The sequence below is a fragment of the Alosa alosa genome, chromosome 23 (genome assembly GCF_017589495.1).
Source record: "Alosa alosa isolate M-15738 ecotype Scorff River chromosome 23, AALO_Geno_1.1, whole genome shotgun sequence".
Taxonomy (NCBI): Eukaryota; Metazoa; Chordata; class Actinopteri; order Clupeiformes; family Clupeidae; genus Alosa; species Alosa alosa.
In genome coordinates, this window is record NC_063211.1 from 15,253,917 (window position 1) to 15,279,726 (window position 25,810).

The 25,810-nt window shown below is 43.1% G+C and overlaps 1 protein-coding gene across 3 annotated transcripts; it reads left to right on the top strand.

Annotated features, from left to right (window-relative positions):
* The first annotated feature begins 1,660 nt into the window (after window positions 1-1,660).
* Window positions 1,661-23,964, top strand: si:ch211-91p5.3. 3 transcript variants are annotated; one of them, XM_048234828.1, is made up of 21 exons: window positions 1,661-1,996; window positions 4,244-4,375; window positions 4,661-4,786; window positions 6,080-6,232; window positions 14,431-14,598; window positions 14,846-15,008; window positions 15,521-15,640; window positions 16,045-16,245; window positions 16,624-16,800; window positions 16,887-17,027; window positions 17,210-17,413; window positions 17,595-17,909; window positions 18,261-18,401; window positions 18,535-18,672; window positions 18,911-19,114; window positions 19,297-19,509; window positions 19,706-19,924; window positions 20,045-20,188; window positions 20,629-20,928; window positions 22,058-22,201; window positions 23,160-23,964. In XM_048234828.1, the coding sequence occupies exons 1-21, from the start codon at window positions 1,799-1,801 to the stop codon at window positions 23,258-23,260; spliced, it is 3,702 nt and encodes a 1,233-aa protein (XP_048090785.1). In that variant the 5' UTR covers window positions 1,661-1,798; the 3' UTR covers window positions 23,261-23,964. The 3 variants fall into 3 exon arrangements, with proteins under 3 accessions (XP_048090785.1, XP_048090786.1, XP_048090787.1); XM_048234829.1 differs by lacking the exon at window positions 4,661-4,786; XM_048234830.1 differs by lacking the exons at window positions 1,661-1,996; window positions 4,244-4,375; window positions 4,661-4,786; window positions 6,080-6,232 and adding an exon at window positions 12,423-13,095.
* The last annotated feature ends 1,846 nt before the right edge of the window (window positions 23,965-25,810 follow it).

Genomic DNA, 25,810 nt, shown 5'->3' on the forward strand with positions numbered 1-25,810 from the left:
CTCTCAGTCCTGCATATTCTCTTCGCAAAAATAAATCACACTTGTCAATTTGTCTCCATTTCCTACTCCTGCAACTCATGTGCATGTAAATGAGTGTGTGCATATGTGAGTTTGCTTTTGTATAAGTGTGTGTGTGTCTGTGTGTGTGCATGTGCGTATGCGTGCCTGTGTTTGTGTGTTTATGTGTGTGTGTGTGCGTGTGTGTGTTTGCATGCGCACATGCGTATGCGTGCCTGTGTGTGTGTTTTATGTGTCTGCACATGCGTATGCGTGTCTGTGTGCTTGCCTGTCTGTATGTGTTTTATGTGTGTGTGTGCTTGCCTGTCTGTATGTGTGCGACTGTGTGTGCGTGTGTGCGTGTGCGTGTGTGTGTGCGCATGTGCATGTGTGTGCATGTGCATGTGTGCGCATGTGCATGTGTGCACATGTACTTTATGTGTGCAAATCACAAATGAGTGGGTATGGGTTAGGTTGATGCGGGCTCTTGAGACTAACATACCATAAATATTTTGTCATCTTGGGTGCAACGGTTCAGGTAGGGTTAGTTATTTAAGGGAGTGGCCACCAAGTTTCATGTTCCCTGGTGTTTCAGTAACCCGGGAATCACTGACCAAAATTGATGACGGTAAAAGAAAAAATAAATTTATTTTTTATATTTTAAATGACTTGTTGTCCTTATTCTTCCTGTGTCTCTTAGTGGGCACTGAGGAAGCAATAATTTCATCGCTAGTTTTTCATGATTACTATTTCAATTGTTTCATATCAAAATTCACTACTTAATTATGTGTTTTATGTAGTTTGTCGAGGACTGGTTCAGACACGTCACATCCATAATGTGAAACCGTCACATCCATAATGCCAGTTTTTCCTACATAATGCATTATGAAAATGACGCATAGTTTCAAAAACACACTTTTTATGTTCATTCAAGTCTCCTTCATGCTACATATATCATAGTTTCGGCAGTTTCCTTCAAAATTCATAGTTTGTAGAAAACCTGTAATCTCTCACACAAGTGTGTCCATTTTATGTCACATCCATAACGCTGATAAAATGCCTTGTATTCTTAGGATGAAATTGATTATATGAAATTTGAGGATTTATCAGTATTCAGAGGACAGAGGTTACATTAAAAGTTATGTAAATTAATTCACTGATACTAATTTTGCCCCCACTCTAAGGCATTTTGTTTACCAATATGAGTCCAATTGTCACATCCATAACGCTGGAGCTGCCCACGTACAGGCTGAGCAAATTCATTTGCCGCCGCTAGGGTGCGTCTAGATTTCTAGGCTATCAGACTAGTTGTTTAAATGGCAAAATCGCGCCGGTTTTGCCTATGGGCGCGGTGGTTTATGGGATGAGTAGTTCCTTCGGTCGGAAATGAAAATATGTACACAGTCTTGTACCTTTGACTTTTTGTGGACTTTCTCTTCGTTTTTTCACTCGAAATGATATGTTGTATGCTTATGAGTTACGCCGTAGCTGTTTAGCCTGACATGCTCTAAAACTATTTAGTTACGGATTTTTCCAAAACGTCTATGGGAGAAATGAATGGGAAACTTACTTCCGGAAACTAAGCTCTCTCGAAGGAGGGGCGTGACTGTGATGCTCTCATTGCGTGTGTCACGTGACAGCAACCAGTCTATCACACTGGGGCTCTTCGCAAGACGCTACTATACTAGGCAACGGGCGGTCCTGCCAACATGCTTCTGGAACCTGCCCTGGGAAGGTGCTAATGTGGAGATGTAGTAGCCTACATATTACAGGCACGGACATTTAGAAGATACCAGTAAAAATGGCACGCTTCGGCGATGACAATTACCGTAACTGGCTTAAAACTACAGAGAGTCTCAACATACTGAGAGTAGGGCTGCGCTCTTTCCTCGAAAACGAAACCGAAACTTATCACAGGTCACTTCAGCATAAACTCGGCAACAGGTTGAAAGGGGCTACCTGTCAAAATAAATGTGATGGAAAGAAGTGGCAAAAGAAGGTAGGTGCATGCATATTGTTTTGTTTCTCTGAATATAATTTAGTTGCATCGTCTGGTTATAACTGACTCAGCCGGAATGGTTGAAGAACGGACTAGGCCAGGGCTCTTCAATTGGCGGCAGGTCATTTCTACTGGCCCTTTAAAAAAAATGTTGGTCTAATCTATAGCAAGCGCATGAGCTGTTCTCCATTCTTGCATCTCTCGCTTGCTTTAGTCCTGCAGCCACTGCACCTCAGCCTATTGAACAAGTTAGGCTACATTACAATTCATTACATTAGTACATAAGCTGAACGTAAGTGCCATAGTTTAGTTTCAACCTAAATTACCACGTTGGAGTTTATGTACTAGCCTACTAATATTTAACAGGTTGCACCACACAAATAGTTTCTGTCAACAATATCGCAAAAAAACACGGGCACAATTTCCGCAAAACTTGGTGGAAAGGTGGAGCAGATCCGACTCAAAGTATTTTTATATAGTAGCCTGGCTATTGCCGATGTCCTTCATTTCTTCACGTCTTACAACATAAACAAATGCAATTATAGTCTAGTGAAGTCAGAAATTAGCCCGTCTAAAGGCCTCTTGGAAATAATGTGGCATAACATTAAATGCGCACACAATTGCGATTCGTAGCAAAAAGTATCACTGATAGCGAAGGTAAATTGCATATTTGTAAATGTGACGACGGCAAAACGTTTTGTGGTTAAAGTGAATCGAGACTATATAATAACCAAAGTAAGTAAAGGAGATGATTTGCACCTCCGTTCACCAAATAAAGGCCGTGGTTGTGTTTCTACAATATGTTGGCACAAAACGTAATTTCTGTCAGAAACCAAGTAGGCTAAACGTTTTCATTGTCATCGTGAACTATGACGATGCCCATGTTCAGTAGGCTATGTTTTTCATTTATTCAAGCAGTGACATAGGTTTAATGCATGGGGTAACGTGAGGTGCGTCAGAAAAAAGATGGGCCTGTCCCTCTCAAAACATGTTAGAATAGTGTGATTAGCAACCAGAAAATAAAAAATTCCAGGGGGAGACACCCCCGGACCCCCGTGTTATTATTATTAGGCTATTCTGACTGGCCTGCACTGCTAAAAAAAAATCTAGAGGTCACGGTCATCTCATTTAAATGGTGGGAACGTCAAATGTAACAAGTATGCCTATAAGTCAGAAGAGCTACATATGCGACTGATTACACATTTAATTCACCTGAACAGTGTTTGAATCCTGTTTGTAGGCTACTCACTGGAAATCTTGGACCTAACAGTTACTGTGCAAAGCACAGATTCCATTACTGTTATTTGTTATCACAGATTTAATTCCATATTAGCCACCAACAACTGGGTAATGATGTTATGCATACAAAATACAACATTTGAACACCCATATTGCTGCTGTTGTACTTCATTGTATATACAGCTGTTAATGTGATTAGCCTACTCATATTTCAAGCCGCATTTCTCCGGCCCCTCAGTTGTGATGCTTTTCATGAACTGGCCCCCATTACAAACTAATTGAATAGCCCTGGACTAGACTATTGAGCAAAGCCTCTAGGGCAGAGGTCGGCAACCTTTTCTCTTAAAAGGGCAATTTCTTTGACCAGATATAAAAATAAATCTGTCTGGGGTCGCAAAGATGTCGGAACCATTTAAAAGAATTCAGTTTAGACATCTCTATCCTTATTAGCCTCAGGCATATGGCATATGGCATTATCGCCATAGGGCCTAGGCCAGTGTTTCCCAAACTTTTTTTCTGGGGACCCACTTTTTAAAAATGACAGACTATCGCGACCCAACTCGTGACTGTGGTAGTTAACAAACTAGATTCTAATACAAAGCTGTTAGCTTTCCTAAACTATATAAGGTATAAGCTAGGGGTATTACGCAACATAAATTGTCACTATATGCTGGCGACCCAAATGGGTCGCGACCCAGTCTTTGGGAACCAATGGCCTAAGCTACTCTGCCTATATATATGGTGTACTGTGCCGTATAACTGTTAATGTGTTGGGACTGCTTAACAACTATATGAAATTGCTAGAAATATTTTATAACTTCCATTTTTAGAGAAAGCCAGGGAGCCACTAGAGAGGAAGGGGCCGCAGGTTGCCTGTGCCTGCTTTAGGGGCTAGCCATAGCCTACTGTATTTAATTTAACACAAAGCTAGGGAATAGGCCTACAATATGCAAGGTATATGTTGATAGGGCCTGTATATCGTATGAATTCGCTACTTTTCTTCCACAGAAACCTTACTGTGATGTCTGTACACCATGGAGTGACGAAATCTTGGCCAATCACATTGGTGCAAAAAATAAGGTTTACTGGAAAAATTGCTTGCCACATCTGTGGCCGAACGAGAAATGGGAGGTGGCTAAGGTGAGTTTATTAGGCTATTCATCATACATAACTCCAAGCCAATACACTAATGGAGCTCTGAATTGCAATAGGTCTGAAGTGCAATATCTATTTCTTGGAAAAAAAATAGAGACAATAGACAACAGTCTGTCAGAAAATGGCATATATGTACAGTAATGCAATAAATAAGTGTAATTTGCTTGTGCCTAAATGTGGTTTTAATTTGTGTCTTATTTTTTCTATTAACTTTTTTATGTCCTGCTTTTCAAACCTGTCTCTGTGTGTGTTAACTTGAACATATTTCAGGTGCACATGCCCAATGGACATGAAGAGCACACCATCTATGATCATTTTGATATTGCAGCGTTACTTAACCTAATGAGCCATTGTACTCACTTCCGCAAATTTATTAAGGACCAGCACACTAGCAAGGTAATCAAGAGAAACATCAAGCTCACAGCACGGCTAGATGGTGCATTGGAATAATTATTTTGTACATTTAAATTTCCTGATTTATGTGATTATATATTCTTTCTTATATTTTTGTCAAGATAGTGTTGCCAGTGACCAGGGTAGCCCCTTGCGTTGGCCGTGATGCCCTTTGAAAATCAGAGGTTTACAGGCCACGGTGGCCTTGGTGCCCCCTTCTTTCAATATTCTGCTTTGCGTCCTACTAATAGTGATTTTTATTTAGCCTGTGGCCTGTCAAAATAATCTTAGCATTCACAGCATAAAATTACTTTAGTATTTTACGAGTGGAGAAAGTGACAGCCAAGAAAGAAAGCCGCCCAAATTCACCTATTCTTCTCAGTTGAACTACTTATAAGTAGCCTACTGCGTCATCACACAGACATCACAAGTATCACATGAAAGAGCTTTTTCTCAGCTTTTAAACAATGTTAGCCGATAATTGCTGTGTTGAACGGTTCGCGAGAAAAGTAAATAATATAATTCAATTTAATCATACATTCTACTGAAGGTTTTGCGTCCATGATCTCCCTACCCATTCATCTCTTATACTTCACAAACCCTTCTTTTAACACATGACAAACCATATATCAGAATAAACAGCAGACCTTACCGAACACAAAGCTGTAAAGCAGTCCCCTGACAGTTAGCCGTTCCAGAGTAATCCAGTTTTGAATTTTAAGTTTTACAATGTGGTTAAATTGTTCTACATGATTTCATAACGGGCCAAATACAAAATAAATGTTACAAATATCGCCGGGATATTGGTAAATCAGAGGACAGCTCACTAAGAGTTTGTGAAAGTAGCCTTAATGATCACAAAATGCTAAGCATGCATCTAGGCTATTTGAGTTTCTTAGAGCTGTGCTTAAAGTGTTCAATACATGATTTCATAGCAGGCCAAATATAAAATAAATGTTATATATAGCCTAGATATCTGTAATTATTAGATAATCAGATGATTTACAGTTCTATGTAATATGTCATGTTTCATGTTTTTGTAATGTTTCATACAGTGATGCAGGTCTACTGCAGTGAATAGGCTAAATACAACTTTGATCATTTTTATATGCTACTACTGTATAGTTAACTTTGGCCTTGGTGCCCTGACATGTGGCCTTTGTGCCCCCCACCAAATATGCCCAACTGAAGGCCAAGTGGCCTTGCCCCCAGAATGGTGAAATTCCAAGCCTGCCAGTGACGTTATTTTTTATTCTTCCTCTGTGTGTGTGTGTGTGTACCTGGTTTCCTTTGTAGGTAATTCATGTGAGAAACTGTGTGATGCATTCCCCTGACTTCACAATGAGCCAGCAGGAGTTTCAGCAGCACTTGGAGAAGATCAAAGACTTTGCCCGTCTTTTGGACCAAAATGTTCAGGACCTTAAGATGCTGCCCAATGAGATTGAGAAGGTAAGTCAGTCGATAAACTATAGCCTGAATTTGCTCTGCAGATCTGCTTGGTCATCCTTTAATTTACAACAATTTTCCAAAATCACAGAAAACCCAGTAACCAATCACAACCATTTATTGTGTTTTCACTAGTTCGCCCTTCGATATGATTGCTTCAGCTAGACTAGAATGTATGGGAGAAGTGCGTGTTTGGCGAGGTAGCTGTCTCAGGGTTCCCGCGGATCCTTAAAAAGTCTTAAAAAGTCTTAAATACAACTTTTGGTTTTTAAGGCCTAAAAAAGTCTTAAATTGCCTGGGATGTCTTGAATTTTTGAAAGGGAGGTGTTAAATTTGCGAATGGGACCGCCAGCGAGTGAGCGAGTGCAAGAGACCGAGTGAAATGTCTCCATTCGATTTTTCGTGTATTTAAAACACAATTGTATAAGTGACTATAAGGCTACTGGAGGAAGTGTAGTGGTTGCAGAGTGAAGATGTTTTTCACGGTTGTGGTTAAAGGTGTGAAAACGGTAATAATATGTACAAATATGCCTGACGTTTTCATGGTGTAGCCAAGGCCTGAGAGATACGCAGGTAGCCTACGTGAGTGGTAGAATGAGCGGGAGAAAGAGTTGGTAAGACAGTTAGCGATAGGGTGGCCACCCAGGTAACAATTTCTGGGAACCATAGTTTTTGGTTTCAGGAACGTTAGTTTTTGGTTCCCAAACGTTCCCCGAAGGTTAGTTTTTGAGTAAGTTTTGGTTCCCATGGAAAGTTTGCTGAATGTTCCGGGAACGTTTGGTTATATAAAACGTTACCTGAATTGTTCCCCTAACGTTATCTAAAGGTTGCAACCTTTAGAGAACCTTCCCCTAACGTTCCCTAACCGTTGCAAACTTTAGAAACCTTCCCCTAACGTTGCCTAACCGTTGCATACGTTTGAATTTAGGCAGGACATAGCCTATGGATTTTAAAAGCTCTGTCCGGCGCAGCCTCAAGCCGGATGCTCATTTTTCCTTTTTGGAGTTGCGCTGGGCATCATGGTTTCACAAACTATGGACGCCAAGACTGCTGGTCAAATTATGCGCAGTGCTTCTGTCACCGCCTGATAATTTGCTGGCGAAGGAAGGAACCACGGACTGACAGAAAAAGAAAACAAACGTTTTTCGCGAATCAAGAGGAAATACTGTACATGTTAAGTTGATCTGTTTGCATCTTTCCAGCGCGGTGTTGCTGGCCTAGCCTAGGGAAGAAAAATATCTGTCTAAGTTATAATACCTGTAATATCTGTCAGCAGCTTGTTTGCTAGCCTTTCCCAGTAGGCCTACTTCGCAAAAGTTGTGAAATATAGCTGCATTTTTTTTTTGAATGTCGGCGACTGGCTACGCGGCGCTCATAATAATGCGGTAAGGGTTTGAGATGAAACCAGTAGTTTCAGCAGGATCCGAGGAGGACCCTGAATTAATTTTAAAACAAGTCAATGGTTTTACAATGTTTCAGTCAAGCTTTGGTTGGTTTAGATACAACTGGTATGCAAAAAATGTAAAGTCAGATTAACTTTAATTTGCTGTGTTGCATATGGGACAATATGCACATAGTAAATTATATAAAGTAGGCCTATTCAAATATTTAAATAGCTTAGTCTAACTTTGAAAAAAATATTGAAGAGAATCCAGTCCAGTGCATATGTCTTTGGCAAGTAGCCTAGGCTACTACAGACACAGGTGAAGAACAGTCAGCCTCAGCCAGTAAGCACAACCAGATTTGTACAGCCAGCTTCAAAAGCAACCAGCCCAGACCCTAAAATTGGGCATTTATAGCTGTGAAGGTAATTCACACACAATTATTTTTCTTTCACTAAAATATATGTGGTAACTTCTGTAGACATCCAAAATGGGGTGGGGGAATTAGTAGGGAAAATAAACTATTGCATAAAACAGTTTTAAGTTGTCGTATGTATCTTTTTGCCGTGGTATAGTCTTAATTTTTCCATTTAGATGTCTTGAAAAGGTCTTAAAAGTCTTTAAATTTGCACTTGGAAAATGTGCAGATACCCTGCTGTCTGTGGTCCTGGAGCGGAGATCGCGATAGAGCGATGACCGCTTGCACCCCCCTGTGTAAGGAGGACTAAAGATGGGTAACAGGGCAATAGGTGAAATGGAGGAGTAGGGGGAGGAGGGGGGATGATTTCGCGGACGCCGGAGCGTGTGACATATGGAAAAGGAGGTCTGCTTAAATACCCTACGGCGGCAGTGGGTGAGTTAATTGCTGTCAATCATCCCGAAGGCTCCTCCTGAACTTTGTTTAGAAAACAACATTTCACTAGTTCGCCATTCGATATGATTGCTTCAACTAGACTAGAATGTATGGGAGAAGTGCGTGTTTGGCGAGGTAGCTGTCCGTGGTCCTGGAGTGCCTGGAGCGGATATCGCGATAGAGCGATGACCGCTTGCACCCCAAAAGATCACAGAGAAAGGCCGCTACCGACTACATAAGTGCTTGCTGAGCGTCGTGAATCCGCTAGACTGGAGCGGATGTAAGACTGGTAGGCATCCTAGGACCAACGGCCCAGTATTTTAATTTGTTGTTCCGATAAGCCGTTGAGCGCGGCTGTTGTGGCAGCTCCTATCCTGAAGGAGTGAGTGTCTGGAACCTGTGGCGAGTGATGGGTAGCCCTTCATCTGACACGAAGAGCGGGCTAGTAGACGAAGCTTGAGCTGACCGATATGAGATGTAGTGAGATAGGTATTGGAAAGGCTGAAGATCTGAGGCGGAGTTAAAAATGAATATGGAGTGTCCTTTTCGGAACTGGTCGGTTTTACTCTGTTTGATGGGAAATCGAATGGTTTCTTGGTCTAGCTGCTCTAGATCTGCGATGCACGGGTGGACATCGGGAATGAAGAGGGACGAAGGGCATGTAAACTCGCTACATCTCAGCAGCCCAAAAAAGGCCAGTAGAAACATAACGGAGATGGTGAAATCGGAATGCGGTGAAATTAACCCTTTGCGAAGGGTAGCGAGGCAGGTGGCGAGAATGCTTGAGGTAACTGGGAGTCTTGGGGGACTGGCTGTTGCCTACGGATACCTTTAATTAAGAAGCCTATCCTGGTGTCGGAGAAGGAAGGGCATTCGGAGCCGTGGAGGAGTTTGAAGAAGAAATGAATGCCAGGTAGGTAGACTCTAATGGAAGAGACTCTGATCCCGAGTGAAGTGTGGGCGTAGGTGATAAATGATGATATGGTGACTGCATCGAAACTGGGAAATGGATGTGAGTGGAACTGTTTATGGAACTGTTTGAAGAAGACCAAGCAGTCCAGTAGGACTGCATGGTCCTGGGTGCGCAGGGCTTGAGGGCTAGGTCGGTCGTGATGGGCTGAAGGTAGCTGAGGGGTGGTTTATAGGAAGATGGTCTCCCAAAAGCTGGGAGTGGGAGAGGGTAAGGGTCCTCTGGGCCCTTCTGAATCTCTGGAAATTAAGACGAGAGAGAGAGTCAGCAATTTAATTGAGGCAACCGGGGACGCGCTGCTCTTATAATAAACTGGAAGCTGGCTGCTATCCAGATTAGACGCCTGATAAGAGGGGAAAGCGCAGACGATTTTGAGCCCGAGTTATTAATGATGTGCACTACGGCTTCGTTGTCGCTGTGGATTAGCACACTCTTGGAGGTCCACTCCTTCCCCCAGAGTAGGGCCGCGATGACTACAGGGTAGAGTTCGAACACGGCTGACGATTCGTTTTCGGTTGTTAGCTCTCTGAACTCTAGTGGCCACGGGATGCAAACCGCCTTTGAAAAGCCTCGAAGCCTATTGAGGGGGCTGCGTCGGTGTATAACTGGAGGTCTTCTGGAGATGATTGGCAGTCGTCGTAGAACATGCACAGGCCATTCCGTTCGTTTAAAAACATCCTCCAGAGTTTGAGATCAGCCAGACACTGGGCATCTAGAGATACGACGTCTTCGAGAGATGGGGTTGCTGAGGTGCAGTTTAGGAGATGCGAGATGAAAGGGCGGCCCTGGGGAACGATTCTCATGGCGAAATTGAGGTGGCCTAGAAGGGAGAGAACTTCTTGTTTGGTGTGAGATGGTGATGTTATAAACTCGTTCAACAGTAAAGAGATTCTGTCTTTTATCTCTTTAGGGAGAGATGAAGAGAATTCCTCGGTATCTAAAATGATGCCGAGGAATTCGAGTCTGGATAAAGGACCGCACGTCTTCTCGACTGAGAGTGGGACTCCCAGTTTGTTGAATACATCAACTAGGGTAGAAATGCCTAGGGCCGGTGGGTAGGAATGGGGGATAACTATGAGAAAGTCATCCAGAAGATGAACGAGAAATGGGAGCTCATAATTATTTTGGAGAATCCAGCACAGGGCGTATCAAAAATTTTGGGACTGCTGCGGCAGCCGAAGGTGAGGCGAACTGCGAAATAGTATCTCTTATGCCATTTGACTCTGAAGAGGTGCCAGAATTCAAGATTAATGGGCATGACTTTGAAGGCTGAGGTGATGTCCGCTTTAGCTAGCCAACGTCTGCCTGCCTTTTTAATCAGAGCGATAGCGTCGTCGACGGAGTGGTAGTGCAGCGAGAACTCTTCTAGTGGAATCAAACTGTTAATGCTGGGAGTGGTATTATTGTGAGTATTTGCGCTACGCCTATGGGGCTGATCCTGTAGACTGGGAATGGAGGCTTGGTGAACGGACCGATCATAAAAACCGGATTCGACCTCTTTGCTTAGGAGTGAGGTGACCACCTCCGGATCTTCGACGGCGGATTGAAGGTTTTTACAAACGAAAGACTCTGTAGGTCTTGCTAAAACACCTGGATGGAACCCGTGCGAACCCGTGAATGGAGAGCAGGAACAATGATTGGAGTAGAGAGGTACTTTTTAAACTTTTTATTTATGTTCTTGAGTGCGGAACAGACTATGCCCGCGCAGTAGCTGCAAACGTGGAGGTAACGGCAGGAGGATTGGCGACACTGAGCAAAGGTAAATCTTCGGCAGATTTCTCGACCTTTCCAGGAATGCTCGTCTTCTTCCCTGGCTTCTCCTGCCGAAGCATCGGGGATGCGGGGAACATAGGATGAGGATTTCGGGGCTGTGGAGCTGGTGCTGGGGAGTTGGTGGTCGGGGTTGACTAGTGGACACTCGACCGCGCCTTGACTGGGGCTATTGCAGAGGGGACAAGATGGCTTAAGTCATAGGAAAACGCGGTTATGGAGCTCCATATCGGCCCCCAGTAGGGGTTTTGGTTCCAGAGGCCGACTCTGGCGGCGCATTTTGCTGAAAACAGCCGGTGGGTATGTATAAAAGTGGGCTCCCCCGTAGGACACGGCTAGTCCGGCGATGATGGCCAGGTAGTCATTTAACTCTTTTCGTCGGCTGGGGAACACGGAACAGATGACTTCTGTGTAGTTGGTAAAAGCTACGGTGAACTCGGGAAATGACAGAATTTTTGATGCTGGGCCAGAATGTTTTAAAGACAAACCAGTTCGCCGCACACTAAATCCCGGTTATGAGAGGGAATAGGGAGGGAGGGAAGAATGGTAGAAAGGTCTACGTCTGCACCTGACAAAATGAGGTTCCTGGTGGACGCTGTGACTGGTGGTGGTTCGAATGCTGCAGCGTGAGGAGGTGGTGGCATGGCCTTTGCTGTGGCTAATGAATAGCTTGGAAGCCGGAACGGGACGTCGCGTGTCCAGCGGCACTCGCTGAGTCACGAATGACCCCAAGGGCGGGCTGGTCTAGCGCGGAGCCGGGGAAGAGATGGGAAGGGAGAAAAGGGGGGAGGGAGGGAGCGGTCGCTGACGCGACCGGAAGTGGAGCGACCTGGGACAGGGTCGCGAGAAGTGGGACGGGGAAGGAAAGAGGGTTAAGGGGAGAAGCGGCCGGGTCGCTATCGGCGCCCGGCTGAGACCAGGTGCTTTCAGAAGAGAGATGGGGAGCCAGCGAAGTTGAATCTTCAAGCTGACGCCGTGAGTTGAGGTGTTGTACAGGCGTGGCTCCGGAATGGAAAGGGGGGGAAAGGGGAGGGAGGGAGCAGTCGTCGGAACGACTGGAGGTGGGGCAGCCCTGGACCGAGTCCTGGCTAGGGGAGGGAAAGAAGGGGTGGGGGGAGTTGCGACGCGGTTGCTACCGGGGCCATCTGGAGAAGTGGGGTCCGGACCCGAACTACGGTGGAGATCTGGGGCGGGAGAAAGTCGCATGGGAGGAGCCTGAGCCGCTGACGTGGCAGTAGCTGTGGCTGAAGCGGCAGAATGATACGCTCTGAAGCGTGTGGTGCGGGTGTGGTTCACGAGGTGACTGGTGGTGTGAGCTTCGTCCGGCTGAATGGCCGGCGGAAGGAACCGCGCCGGGATGCCAGAAAGAGCAGCCTGCTTCCTGTTCCGGAGAGGAAAACAAGGGGGGGAGCGGGAGGGCGAAAAGACCGGGTTATCCGACTGCGTTAAAAGGCGGAGGAGATGGAACTTCCTATCCGACCTACGGAACGCGATGCCGCGGGAATGGAGAGTGCTGCGGATGCGGGCCACTGTCCAGTGAATAGGGTCATCGCCTTGCTGGCGCTGGGTCCTGGTGTTGCCGCGAGATGAGGCTACTGAGCGAGAGGTGCTGCCCCGGACGGGGGCAGGAGAGGAGCGCCTTCTGCGACCCTGTGACCTGGGTTCCCTACACTGGCGGCGAGGGGAACGAGTAGGATTATTTTCGCCCGGCGGAAGGCCCTGGGTGTCGGGTGTTGGCGGGACGAAGTTGTCCTCCAGATCGCTGGAAGAGGCGTGGATTTCCAGTTCCATGATGGCTGTCTTGTCTGTGCGAACAATACTTCGGACGAATGATTTCGCGGACGCCGGAGCGTGTGACGTATGGAAAAGGAGGTCGGCTTAAATACCCTGCGTGAGTTAATTGCTGTCAATCATCCCGAAGGCTCCTCCCGAACTTTGTTTAGAAAACAACATGTATTGTATTGTATGGTATTGTATTTCACTGCTTGGTTGAATTTCCCATTGTCCTACGTAATTTAGAACGACCATTAACTGTATGTTATTTGCACACCTATGAAGTAGATCCATTTTGTTGGCCATTATCACACTTGTATATTAATTCGCCCGAACTCGTTGTGAAGTTTAAATGAACTGTCACGTTGCATCCGAGCTGTAAAATGCAGACGTTCAGAACATGGCAACATTGTAGCATATGACGGAGGTGGCTTTAAGCTAGATGGATGACAGCAGGCTAAGTAAAATAACGATGTTTCAAAGCTAAAGTTAATCAGAATCTTGGGATACGCCCGCTTGACAACGGGAGAGATAGAACTAACGACTGGCCTTTGGCTGTAGCAACCATCCATTGAGAACTAGTAACAGCAGTTTGTCCAGCAAGTTGAGAAATTAGTTGATATGTGCCGGAAGAAATTTACGGAAGCGTATTGCATTCATGACAAATTAAAAAAAAATGCACCCTGTTTGTCTGAATTAATGACTTAGCACATCCTGTTTTTCTGAATTGTTAAGTTAACTATCTCATCAATACAGGAAAAACAGCCCTGTTTCTCTAAATTAACAAGTTATTTTGATTTTCTGAATTAACGAGAAAATTATCTCGTTAATTCAGAAAAAACAGTTGTTAAGACGGCCAAGCAAACAGCAACATACGATAGCGCTTCGCGTCAGGGCCATTTTACAACCTCGACCGTGCATTAATAACCACCGTGTCGTCCATTATCCCTTACGTATTGTATTGTATCGGTATGGGGTGGGCATTATGTGATGATAGGCAGAGGAGTATGGTTAGCAATGCTATTGAACACAATCAATGGCTGCACTGATGGCATCACTAAACGACATATGTGTATTTTCTCTTTGTAATTGAGTAAATAACTGCATTTAAAATCTTCATTTACAAGAAATATGTATTTACAATACTTCTGAAAAGATTTAGGGAGTGTTTTACCTCTCCAGAAAAAGGCTCTCTGCTGATGCTTCATATGGATGCATATGGTTTTACCATAAGTTACCAAGTTGTATTGATCTTTGAGGCTAGACCAGGTGGGTGGAATGGTTGGTCACATGTATGGGGGTTATTTGAAACTACTGTACTTTTGTGCTGCCATGCATCTGCTATTACTTACAATTACATTAGCATGAGAAAATGTAATGCAAAAGATGGAAAAAGATTTATCTCCATGTGTTTAGTAAAAATGTATTAACAGCATAATGTGTTCTTTTGTAGATAATTGATACAGTGGATAAAGGCCTCCGGGGGCATGGTACGGAAGGAAAGCAAAAGAATAATTCTGATGCACTGCAACAGAAATGTATGGAGATGGAGCAAAAAGCACTGAAAGAGAAGATTGAGTTTTTGATGCAACGATATGAGGAGAACCAGGATGGTGTCAAAGTAATGTATTGTTTAATTTGCAGGCCATTTAAACACCCTGAAGTCATTTCAAGAAGCATTTTATAATCATTACTCTAGTCATTATTTTTATATTCTGTACATGTTATGTGAATGGGGATTGTAAACAAATGTTTCAAGGACACATCAAGACAGACAATGATTGCTGAGGAAGATGTGGATGTGGACCTATTTTCACACATCGACCACTTACTCTAATGCCTGAAAAAGCATGTGTCTGTTGACGTAGGAGGAGATTGAAGGCATCAAGACCTTTCTTCAGAAGAACGAGGACCTGAAGGAGAAGCTTGCTCCGCAGTTGGAGCAGCTTCAGAGGAGGGTGGACGAGCACGAGAAGCAAATCAACGTGCTGAACGAGCGGGTGGACCAGCTGGAGGTGAAGGTCACTCAAGGTGAGAGGCCCAGATTCCAATCCAGGCAACTTAAAGGACCACTTTGTCACGGTAACCCATTACATATTTGGCTAAATGGGAAACAAACTAGGTGGCTAGGATCAAGCCATGCAATATTCCAGCCAGTCAACAAATTGCTTAATTTTCTACCTCACCCTTACTAGAGAAAAGCGCTGTCACAAGAGACACATATAATGATCACAAACCATAGAAAATCATCCTTGATGTGCACTGTTGTTACCACTCAGACTGCACAGCTATACAAGCATGCAAAACCACAGTCCTATTAAACCTGTGTTAGATATGTGGTAATTCACACAATTTCAACACACAGTGTGATGAAATTGCTGTAAAACAACAGTTACTGTAAAAGAGATATCCTGATAGTAGAATAGTGACAACCAGATATCCTGATAGTAGAATAGTGACAACCATGTTACACCAGGATGCATTCTGTAGTAAGTGTTATCTGATAACAATTGTCTGTGTTATTACATTTTATGTCTTCTCAGGACCTAAGAAAGACCCTCTCTTCAGTATGAATCCGCTGAAATATAAGAACTATGTTTTTGAATTGGCACGGAAGTATGGCTGGCCTGAGCCTGTGTTTACTGAGAGTCTTGAGGGAGATGGTATGAACTTCCTTCCTCTCTTATTTGACTGAATATATCTTGTATAATCCCATGATGATTGTTACCAGCTTCACCGAATCCCCAGGATTTTATACTAGAGTATGACAACAATACTGGGAAGACCCAGTGCTTCTTGGTATATGACTGATCATCTAACCTTAGTCATGTCAGGTGCTGTGTTACTTATCGTGTCTGATTTTGTTTCATAGGATATTGAATTCAGGAATTTAGATACAAATTATTATTATTTAGTCAAAATGCAGTGTATTGAAATGCACAGGAACATTTCATGTACAGAATTGTTGAAACAGGAATGTTTAAATTTTCTCATCATGTTTTGTGTTCTGTTAGTAGGTGCCAAGATGTGCTTTGTATTACACTTCTGTCTTGTTTACTTTTCACAGGCTACAGGGGCCACGTAGAGGTGAATGGACTCACATTTTCCGGAGAGCAAGCGTGCCTAAATAAGAAGCTAGCACATCAAGAGGTTGCTAAAAAGGCCCTGGATCACCTGCAGACCTTAGCCCCCAGTGCTGAAGTCCATACTGGAGAAGAACAGCAGACGAAGCATCCAGTTGAGCCCTCAGAAAGCAGCACCTCTGAGGGTGAGTATCCTGGCAGGCTGGCTGGTTGGCTTGCTTATTGTAAAAATGCAGTTCAGTACTGTATGTGGTTCATGAAAATCAGTGGCACATCTACAACATTTAGCAAACATTCAGGTAGGTGCACAGACAGAAACCTGAGAAAGTGTAAATACATTCAAATAAGAGAAAGTCTCCTGGCATCTTCTGGTTCTAGTGTTCTCATCTAGAAAAGATGAGATTGAAGGCAACAATCAGGGAGGCTGTGTAATGTGACAGTAAAAGTAAAAAAGTAATATGTACAGGTTCACACATTCATATGCTCTTTCTCTCTCTCTAACTCTCTGTGTGTGTTTATTTGTGTGTGTGTGTGTTTCTATGTATGTATTTATTCCATTAAAGGATGCATGTCAGGGCAAGACCCAGCGAAAACTGCATCCCAGTACTATTATGGAAGTGTGATAGTGGTTCTGGACACTGAGGTTGCTTCTGAGGAAGGATGTGGTCAGGAAAAGGAGGCCATTGAGGCTGCCTATGGAAAATTGGCCCATCTTTTTGGACTAGATGAAGCCAAAGCAGGTGGGACACAGTATATCAGTAATCCAGACGTTACTGTTCACTAATCATTCTGTGGCAGTTTGTTAAAGCATCGTGTTTCATAATAGGGTCCTCAAAACAAGGCTTGGTTCAGGAGCATTTTCAGGAGCGTGGATTCCCTCCACCAGCAGAAAACAGCAGCAAAGGCCCTGATGAGACGTTTTACTGCAAGCTGAAATTGTGTGGGGCTTTTACCTTTCATGACCAAGGTGACTGCCAGTCTTCTAATATGTTTTTATAATTTTATACAATTATTTCATTTAGCTAAGCTCGAAAAGGGGTGCTTCCAAAGTTCCAGAACACAACTTTATTTAGAAGCACTTATCAAGTAAAGATCCAATCCATAGTTGTCATCAGATAGTTAATTTTGGAGTTTGACTGTTAACCACAGAGGGGTCCACCAAAAAGAAGCAGGCCGAGCATCAGGCTGCTAAAACTGCCCTCCAGCAGCTCTCAAGGGTCCTGGACTGGACGGCCAGTGGAGAAAACTACAAAGGCGACCTAAAGGAGAGACTGGAAGCCCAGAGTCTGGGTCAGCCATCTTATGACGTCACTAAGAAGGAGAGCCTGCCTGGTGGTGAGCGTGGACCCTCAGGTAAACATTGGCTCTCACAGGTTATGAGCCCAATCAATGTTTCCCTGATTGCTTTGTTGAAGGACTTTCCATACCTTGCACTTGGCCTTTTTGTTTTACTTTAAAATTGCTGCCATTACAAACTTGGCTTTCACAATGTCTGAATGAAAGATTGTAATCACCTGTGCACTCATCTCTGCAGTGGCCTTGGCTGGCTGTGAGCCTGCTGGGAGTAGTAACATGAGTCTACCACCAGGAGGCACCAGTGCTCCAAACTCAAAAGATAAACCGTCAGCAGCAGAACTCAAACCACAGCCCACAAAGCCAGACCCTGCTGTTGTAGCTCCAATGATCCCGCAGGTCATAGTGAATGAACCATCTGTAATCAACATGGAGGTGTGCAGCACAGAGACAGACAGGCAACTGCAGGACGTGGACATGTCCCCATCCAGAGTCTCAGGCAATGGCACCCAATCAGTGCCTGTCAAGGAAGAGTCAACAAGTACCTCTGTAGAAGGTGACTCGTTGTTTCACCAACCTAGAATATCAATAGTCCTACTGATATATGTATCGTGTTTTGAACAGTTTTACTTTTCATAGCTTAATCGCTTGCAATAAATGTAAACAGTATGTTGTCTTTGCTTTTAATACCAAAATATGGTTGTTAGTAATAGTGTACTTTGTGCATTTCAAATTTAAATGGCTTATACAATGTGCATACATTTTAGTTGTGACAGAACATATTGAATATGCAGATAGACATAGGCTCTATTTAGAAAAACACTCCCATTTGGCATTATGTAAGACACTAGTGTTTTCTCAGAGGAAATCCTGTACTTAAATCCCATAATTGCTCTTCCTCCAACAGGCACCCGGTACTATGGAAGTGTGACCGTGGTCCTGGACACCGAGCTTCAGGACCAGGATGGGCAGCTTCAGGAGGGAGACGCCATTGAGTCTGCCTACGGGAAATTAGCCGAAAGCTTTGGCCTCGATAAAGCTAAACCAGGTTATAGTGAAAACAATAACAGATAAATGATTGAGTTATAAAATGTGATGATTTAGCAGGATTTTAAATGTACATACACACTTATTTTATAGTATTTTAGAGTATTTTGTTTGACTTCAACCCCTCTTGGCAGGTTCATCCAGAGCTGTGGTCCATATGTATTTTGAGAGATCTGGCTACCCATTACCTGTGGAAAATGTGCAGAAATGTATCGATGACAAGATCAGATGTAGTCTCAAACTCTGTGGGTCCTTCACCTTTGTAGACCAAGGTAATGGCAGAACAGTACATTGATGGGGGTTACATACTGTATGAAATGCTTATTATCACTATTCTTTACTGTGCCCTAAAAACTGTCACAAAAGCTAAGGTTTGACACCTTCAAACAAGATAGGTAAGGGCTGTCTTGGTAAACAATTTAGTAATTGCAATTTAGTTATTTTTGAAATTTATTTTTTTATGTATGTAATTTTGTCAGTAGAATGAATTTAATCTCCCTTTAAAATCAGAGGGGTCCACCAAAAAGAAGCAGGCTGCGCATCAGGCTGCTAAAACTGCCCTCCAGCGGCTCTCAAAGGTCCTGGACTGGACGGCCAGTGGAGAAAACTACATAGGTGACCTAAAGGAGAGACTGGAGGCCCAGGGTCTGGGTCAGCCATCTTATGACGTCACTAAGAAGGAGAGCCTGTCTGGTGGTGAGCGTGGACGCTCAGGTAAACATTGGTTCTCACAGGTTATGAGCCCAATCAATGTTTCCCTTATTGCTTTGTTAAAGGACTTTCCATACCTTGCACTTGGCCTTTTTTGTTTTACTTTAAAATTGCTGCCATTACAAACGTGGCTTTCACAATGTCTGAATGAAAGATTGTAATCACCTGTGCACTCATCTCTGCAGTGGCCTTGGCTGGCTGTGAGCCTGCTGGGAGTAGTAACATGAGTCTACCACCAGGAGGCACCAGTGCTCCAAACTCAAAAGATAAACCGTCAGCAGCAGAACTCAAACCACAGCCCACAAACCCAGACCCTGCTGTTGTAGCTCCAATGATCCCTACCACTGGCTCTAGCCCACCACCTGTACACAGAAAACAGGCTAAATTGCAATTTCAAGGTACCATCTATTTGCTGTTTGACATTTGACATTTTAGTGCACTATCACAAGTCTGGATTTAAATTTCAGAAGTTTGACTTCATATAAGTGTTAATGCAATTCATTTGAATCTGTTTCCCTCTAGCAATTTTTTATGTTAGTTATGCCTAAATAATGTGTTCTTTCGTGCATGTTTTTACACTGGTATGTCTGCCAGGTGAAAAGGTGGAGAGGTTGCTAGTGTTGTTGGGTCTGCTGCCCCCTGTGGTCACATGCGAGAAGTACAGCATGGAACAGAGATTCACGTGCAGTGTGAGCGTTCAGCTGGATCAATACACTTTCCGGAGTCCAGACTGTACCAAGAGCAAAAAAGAAGCCAGTCGTAAAGCCTTCCATTCATTCGGCCTCGCGACCGGGATTTGCCGGCCTGGAGCAGGTGGTTTTTAATTGTCTTGTCTTATATTCTTTCCCATCATCCTTTGAGGGGTACATGTGGAACTATATCAAAAACCTTGTTTTTTATTTATTTATTTATTTATTTATTTATTTTTTTCAGATGAGACCTGTTCAACCCAAGAAGTCAAACAGTACTTTGCCAAAAGATCCCTCCCCTGTCCTATAGAGGAGTTTGGAGGAAAGGAAAAAGCCTTTTCCTGCTCACTGACAAATGTGTCATGCAAATTGGTCTATGAGGGACAAGGTTAATAGTTATTATTCTTCAGTTCTCTGTTTGCAATGCATTCAAGTGTTTTGAACTCACACGATGTTGGAGTTCCCCTTTTCATCAACTCTCAAACTACTGGACACCATTTTAATGCTCAGTGGTTACTCAATGCATTGAGTAACTGATGAGAAGGACCATGCCTGGTCTGGAACAGCAATTCTAGATGTTTTCGGTGTGCATTGATATTCGCAGAGATGCATTTTTGCCAATTATATGTCTGTGTGTCATCAAAATAAGTGTGAAGCCATTATTTTGAGATAAAAGAACTACATAATAAGTCTGAAACCTCCATCCTTTGCCAATGAAGTTATGCTCTCCCTATTGATGTACAGTATGCTGTTTGCTGCCATAACATACAGTAATTGAAGTGATGGTGGGTTGCTAATATTTATTTTTCATCATGGCCGTGTCCTCAGGTTCAACAGAGGGAGATGCCTGCCAGGCTGCCTTCCAGGATGCTTTCACCAAACTCGGCCGCCTCTTCGGCCTCTCGGGGATCCCAGGGGCTCCGGACAAAGCTGACGAGCAGCTGACTGCTATGCTGAAGATGGCCGGCCAGGGCGAGCCAGCATGTTCCCTAAAAGCCCAGCAGTACAAGGCCTCCATTCAGCTGAAGTTCACTGACTACAAGCTGGAGCACAAGAGCAGCACGAACAAGAAGCAGGCGCGGAATTATCTGAGCGAACGCATTCTCAAGATGCTTGGCGTGGACACAGGTGAGTCGCTCGCTGCTTAACTGACAAAGAGTTGACGGGGGCTTTCTCACTTATGTTTGATACACAATGTTTACAACCAAGTTAATTAATTATTGTACCATGTGAACAACACAAGTACAAGTACAACACAATACCGAATTATATAGGGCTGCATTGGCAAGAATCTGATGATATGATACATATCACAGGGAATCAATACAAGGGTTATGATTGAATTTATTGTAATATATTGCAATATTGTGATATACTGCGATAGACTTTAATGGTAAAATCCCATGGGAAACCCAGTGCAAAAGGCATGTATTTGATAGATTCAGGGCAATGCAGCGCCAACATTGTTGATTTGTTTGAGCTTCTGATAAAAAAACAAAACAAAAAACAAAGCACCATCTTCTGATTTGCCAAGTTTATTCTTTCAGCCAAAATAATGGCAAATTAATTATTATGATTACATTTATACTGTACCACTAAAGCTTGATGCATCACATACGATACAAAAAAAATTAAATAAGGATGCACAATATTGGATTTCTGCCAATATTTTCAAACTCATTTTGTCCAATTACTGATGCCGATACCGATATCTGCACATCCCTTTTTATCTCCTTTAAAATATGCTATGTGACATGATATTTTAAAATAAAAGTAGATCTCATCCTATTCTAACAGATCTATATGATGCTGCCTCTGAAACCTTAACAGTTTCTGCTGCTATATTCTTGATGATTTATCTGTCAGGCATATCTCCAGATGGCAATAATACAATTCTTAAGATGTTATCTTCTGATGTTGAGGATATTGCACATCCCCATTTGTAAATATATAGTTGTAGATTTTTTTTGTGTTTAATCAAAAGGGTCAGGCACAATGTTTAACGTCTAATAATTGTGTCTTAGGATATTAACTAGGGTTGGCAAAGCATTAACGACATTGACAGCTCTGTTAATACAAGAAAATTAGTTTGTGTGAAATATTTCAGATATGTACAGATTTTTTGTGTAAGAAGATAAAACATTTGTTTTAAATGAAAGGTAAATCATTACTTTTTGTGTCATCTTTTCACATGTTTTTTCTGCAAAGACGTCACACATTTCAGAAATAACTTGCCAACTAAACTCACTGTTGACAGATGCAAGCACCAGCGGGTCCCTGAGAAACTCCCTAGATGAATGGTGCAAACAAAAGAAACTTCCAGAGCCCAAATTTGAGGAAATGAAAGAACTGCTCGGAGTTCGAGTGACATTCTCGGCCCCTTTCTCCTGTTCCAGTCATGGTAATGAACTCGGCTTCTCCTTTTCTCTCTCTTTCAGACCCACACAAAACACAATGATACCCCCCCCTCCACACAAACACACACACACACACACAAACACATACAAAACACAATGATACCCCCTTCACACACACACACACACACACAGCCACGCAAAAAATTCAAACATATACCCACACAAACACACACATGCATACCCACACAAAAAGATACACCTACACCCTTATCCTACACACATACACACACACGCATGCACAGCAGCACTCAAATGTGGCTTCACACGCACAAGAGGCAAGCTGACCGAGTGGTTGAGAGGTGTGAGAACACATGGAGACACATAAGGTGCAGATGCAGAGAATGATGTGTTTACTGTGCATGGTGAGCTGCTCTATACACAGCCGTAAACATCTACAGCCGCTTTCTTCACTAATATACACAGACACCATTTACATATGGTGAATTAAAACAGGTTAGACCCGAAACATGAGGAGTATTATATGAGATATCTTGCCACGCCCACTTGTACTGTAGGGTTGTATAATGCCGTTGTAATGCAACGCTTGATTTTCTGATGGTGGAGCTATTCCAGGCCTGTCTGTCAGGCATTGTTTGGCTTAGTATCAATCACTGCAGTGTAAAGTGATAATTCTCAAGTATCTTACACTTAAACATCACAAGCTACACACATTAGCACATTAGAATGTGTGTGTGTGTGTTTGTGTGTGTGTGTGTGCTTGTGTGTGTGTGTGTGAGAGAGAGAGAGAGTGTACAGATCTTTGTGGTAATAGTCTGTATGCGTGTTTGTGTGTGTGTATAGATCCTAGTGGTAATTGTGTGTGTGTGTGTGTGTGTGTCTGCATGTGCGTGTGTGTACAGCTCCTTGTGGTAACTCTGTGTGTGTGCGTGTGTGTGTACAGCTCCTTGTGGTAATTGTCTGTATGTGTATGTGTGTTTGTAGACTGGGAGGACAGCTGGCAACAGGCCGAACAGAGCCTGCTTCAGGAGCTGACTGCACGCCTCAGCTGGAACAAAGAGGATGGAACCAGCTCAAGTCTGTAAACAGTGGTGTGTCAGTCTCCTGATCTCAACCCTGTGCTAATACAGCTGTCTCCACCTGCTAATATTAGCCTCTGGTGCCTAACATTAAACAGGAAGTTACTTAGTGGGACCTTGGGCTGGTTGCTACTGTACAGTATATGGCCTTGCACTATGTAGTAATGCTTTGCTGTTGATGTTTACAAGGTAAATCTGTTGTCTTGGCTTTTAGTTTTAGACACAAACTCTTTATATTTTTTAACTCCATTCAGTCTATGAGGATATATAATGTTTTTACGGGCAAAATAATCACTGGTGACGCAAAATGTTGAGCTACAAAGTTAAAATTATTTCAACTTTTGAGGCAACGGGTGTCGGATGATGAGGAAATCACCATATATATGAACTTGTTTGGGATGTTGTGCAATTGCTATTGTGACTAAGTGAGAACTTGTTATGAAATTCGGTATCATTTTTACATAGTATTCAATTCTCCAGTATGATCAGAATCCTGTAGTTGCTCTTTGTATAATGTGCAATAATTGAAACCAAATTACTGTTTACATCAGGCTTCACTGACGTAAGAAGAAGAATAATCATGAATTCCTTGCTGTGTCTGCTCTAGTATATCATCAGTTTGTGTGTGTGTGTGTGTGTATGCATGCGTGTGCGGGCATGTGTGCCTGTGTGTGTGTATGTGTATGCGTGTGTGGGTGGGTGTGTGTGCACATGCATGTTCATGCGCATATGCGTGTGTGCGTGTATCTCTGAGTGAGTGAGTGTGTGAGATGGGTGTGGGTTAGTGTGTGTTTTTGCATTTGTGGCTCCAGCTTTTGGATGTGTGCTGTTTAACCACTTCCTGAAGAAAACAGTCACTTCTAGCAGGTGCAAAGTAGACTCTAAGCATTTGGCAATATCATGTCAGTGGGAAGGTGTGAAATTAAATGAAATTAAATTAACAATGAATTAATATTTGTGCCTCATTATCAATGCCGGTAAATAAATCCTGAAATATACACTAACACACCCAGCTCTCTCTGTGTTTATTCTTTCATGTCAGTGATTTGTCTGAAAACCGAATAAAATACTAAATCAGACCATCAGGGTTTGAACCATAGATATTAGAAAGCTAGATACCGTGTTGTCCGTCAAGTTCTATTAGGTGGCATGTGAACACGGCCACCATATTGCTGGGGCCAAACTCCTTACTATCTATGGGCAACACTTGGCGGCAATCGGAGACACTGGTCTAATTTCCAATTACGGACACGTTTCTCCATTGGCCTTCAGTGGTCGTTGCCCCAACCAATATGGCGGCACTATTTATGTATGTTCTGAAGCTCAATGCGGGATCTAGCTTTCTAATATCTATGATTTGAATTCTGGAGTTGGCCTGTTGGCAGCCCTGCTGGCCTTTTTGTGTTATGTGTTTTGATTTGTGCATCCTGTCATGCATTTGGGTCCTCATCCCATGTAGCTGCATTTGTACATACATGTGAGACTTCTGCTGACTGCATGATGCAGTGTGTGAACGTTGCGTCAGCCTTTTTTGCGACTGAGGGTGTGTACGATCACAAATCGACTGAGTGTGGTAACTTTGGTCGGTGTTGGCCTAGTTGAGAGAGCACCAGAACTTTCCATACCATTTCAGTCGACTCAGAGGTGAAGATCGCCTTTGTGCTCAGTGTGACTAGAGGTCAGTGAGTGGGAAGGATATGTTGATAGACAACAACCTGAGGTTTGCTGTCACCGCAGTATGTCCACACTCTTGAATGCATCACGATACCTATGAATAATTAATCGCTCAATTTGGTTCAATTTAATTCATCTGAGTTGATTGATGTAGACTTCAATAGATACAGTTTCAAGCACTTTATCAGTGCAAACCTTAGCAAAATGTTAACAAAGGCAAAGAAAGTGTATGTAAACAGTGAGATAGTTAATAGGTGTGTGTGTGTGTATGAGAGAGAGAGAGAGCGTGTGTATGAATGAAGACCTCTGAAGGAGCCATGGAACTTGGCCCCTCATATGACTTTAGGTCAAGTTTATTGTCTATGCATGAGGTGATCTATATTAATGTGCCATACAAATATGAAAGTATGAAGTCACATATGAAGAAGTTTCTCTAAGATATCAGGTCAGATATATGAGATTGTATCTGGTCATGTTAGCATGTTTTAGATGCATTTTTATACCCAGCCACTTTTTGTTGTATAGAGTTATATCACTGTGGATAAGAGTCTGTCAATCGTTTAACCAACACAGGCTTGTGCACTGGCAGAGAGCAATCCAACTAGTGGAATTCATGTGACCCTGGTTTCTGTCAACACACACATACACACACACACATGCTACTTTGCTGAACTCATTGAAATCAATGCCTCTGTTCCACCAGCAACAGGATGTGCCTGCCCTATCTTCATGTGAAGTGTGATGAAATCTGCTTCAAAAGAATCACAATTTTCCTCCCGTTTTGAGTGACGCACCCTGTCTACTGTCATTCAAGTTCTTGAACAACTCTCTCCAACCCCTCCACTAACAATGTTTTATTATGATCTTTACCTTTTGAACCTT